General features: G+C 46.3%; 1 protein-coding gene across 1 annotated transcript in view; it reads left to right on the plus strand.

Annotated features, from left to right (window-relative positions):
- Nucleotides 1-2,343, plus strand: part of LOC103521758 (zinc finger protein 22) — a gene marked incomplete at its 5' end in the record, with an annotated part of 9,879 nt that extends 7,536 nt beyond the window's left edge. Inside the window, one exon of the mRNA XM_008486865.2 lies at nt 2,027-2,343. Coding sequence (XP_008485087.1) covers nt 2,027-2,213 — 187 coding nt within the window. The remainder of the gene's footprint in view (nt 1-2,026) is intronic.
- Between the last annotated feature and the right edge of the window lie 225 nt (nt 2,344-2,568).

Raw genomic sequence — 2,568 nt, forward strand, 5'->3', positions numbered from 1 at the left:
ACTGTAACTGCTAAGTTATCGTCCCGACAATCGAAGAGAGGCAAAAGACAGGACAGGACGACCAACGCCAACCGTTCCGTGAACGAACATTATCTGTTCAGGATAAATCCGCCCCGGGGTAAATCGAACCCGCGGCCTCTAGCGCTAACAAGGCAGACCGCTACCAACCACGCTACTAGGCTGCTATCAGGTCCGACCGGATGGTAAGGATTCTGGTTAAGAATAACAGAAGACAATCCACGGCTTTGACTATAACCCCTGAGACGAACGCACCGTTCCGGGCTCAGTTCAGAGGCGAAGGCTCACTATCGACGCGTTTGGATTCCCAGACTGGGGTCGGGGCTTCAGGGTAACCGTAACCTCCGCGACTCACATAAACTAGCGGGTCAGGGCTGGTCGATCAAAGGAAAGCGGATAAACCGACCAGTGATAGGCATCGCGACACCAAGCGAGGCAATCCGCGCATTCCCCTGAGGACGAACGCCAGCGTTCCGGCCTTAGCTACTAAGGACCGAAGGTAACGAAGAATGGAACAGTGATTCCCAAACTTGGGTCCGCGGACCCCGGGGAACCGTAAACCTCCGGGAAGATCACATAAAACATAGTAAAGCTTTTTTTGGTTTTTTTCAGAGCGTGAAAACGGAGAAAGACCAGAAAAGACACCGCCACCCCAAATTCAAAAGCCAAAACCTTTGATAATGAGGAGTGTGGGATTTGTGTCTCGTTATGTTTAGTGAAGTCCATCCCCGTTTACAAACCCAACCTCTTTCTCCCCAACCTTAGGGCCCTGGCCAAGTTAATGCTTCGCTCTGGTAGCTAGAAACAGACGCGATGAATGTCGTCTCGAGTCTTACACTTGCCTCATCTCATTCCCAGGCGTGAACACGGCATTCCAACCAGGCCGCGGAATGTTTGTCCGGATGTAATCGAACGGTATACCTGGCTATCCCGCTGTATGTCGCGGTGTCCGATATGTCAGAAGGAAGTAACAACAGAATCCACGCTTCCTGCAGCATGGCTGTGTACATATAGAATCTAGGTGAGGTAGGCGTTTAGCTCCGGGACATAAAAACGAGCGCTCTGAGCAACTTCTGGTATTTAGGAGCAAACAGGCCTCAAAAGTTGGGTTTACATCTTCTACCGAATCTTGATGAGTTAGCAACCTCCGTGGGCCGAATGGTATTCACAACCATAATTGAGGGAGCTGGGTACAAAAAGGGAAATATGGATTTTTTGCCCCTTTTGCGTAAAACAGTTTTTTGAATAGACCGTGTGCGCCTCCTATATTCCAGGCGTTTGAACTGGAGTGATGACCTTTTTTTTCGATGAGTTACAGCGTTTTTTGTAAACATACTTTTCAAGGATTTGAATGAGAAATTGAAAAACTTTAAGCAAAATAATCTCAGTTTTGATGATTTTCATTTATTGCCCTTTTTGCACCCAGCTCCTCAATTGCACATTGCAGGTCCCGGGTTAGATTCCTGGTGAGGCCGAAGTTTTACCGACCCTGTGCTTAGAGTTCGGGGTGTCCTCAGGCTCGTATCAAGGATTTTCTTGAGGGAGAGGGGGTGGATGCTCCACATTTTTGGTGTCCACCCCATAGTAAAAGAGCAAAAATGAAGCCCGATTCGGAACACTCAAACAGCTTCACGGGCCACAAAAATGGTCTAGAGCTCTAGAGGGCCACACTTGACAAGTCTAGTCTTGCGTACGTTGCCCATTTCAATTTCATTCAATTTCAATTTCAAAAGAGAAGTTATTTCATTCAGCGTTGAAAAATATAACAAGTTTTTCTTAGAAGTCAATATTGACTTAGGAAAAACACCTTTGTATATCTATTATTATGTTCAATAAATAAATAATTGAATTGAATTGAATGCCAAACTGTACAAACAAACATTAACGCTTGTAATGGTTTACGGGCGTTAATTTTTATTTGCATAGAACTCAGGTAGGGTTAGCATTTTAGCCTAGCTTTTAGCAGTCTATCCTTATTTATAAACGCTAACACCTTTTCCTTCCGCAGGCCATACCCGTGCGGGGATTGCGGCAAGCGGTTCCGTCAGCAAAGTCACCTGGTGCAGCATTTGCGGATCCATAACGACGAGAAGCCGTATACATGTATCTATTGCGGTCGACAGTTCCGGCAACGAACCATACTGAATCAGCATACGAGGATTCATACGGGTAAGAAAGACGAGTCAGCAGTTTAGCGATATGACTAGCCTTGTTTTTAAATCCAATGTTGGTATGACGCCAACTCAGCGTGAACGGAATGCGTGTCTTTCATTTCACTTCCACTCCTGGCGTATGTCTTCGCGTCTTAAATACCGGAATCCGGAAGCCCTACCGAGAACGAATCTCATCGGATACTGAATCAGCATACGAGGATTCATACGGGTAAGAAAGACGAGTCAGCAGTTTAGCGATATGACTAGCCTTGTTTTTAAATCCAATATCCAATGTTGGTATGACGCCAACTCAGCGTGACGTGAACGGAATGCGTGTCTTTCATTTCACTTCCACTCCTGGCGTATGTCTTCGCGTCTTAAATACCGGAATCCGGAA

Source organism: Diaphorina citri, unplaced genomic scaffold (genome assembly GCF_000475195.1).
Source record: "Diaphorina citri unplaced genomic scaffold, Diaci psyllid genome assembly version 1.1 scaffold5886, whole genome shotgun sequence".
NCBI classification, from domain to species: Eukaryota; Metazoa; Arthropoda; class Insecta; order Hemiptera; family Psyllidae; genus Diaphorina; species Diaphorina citri.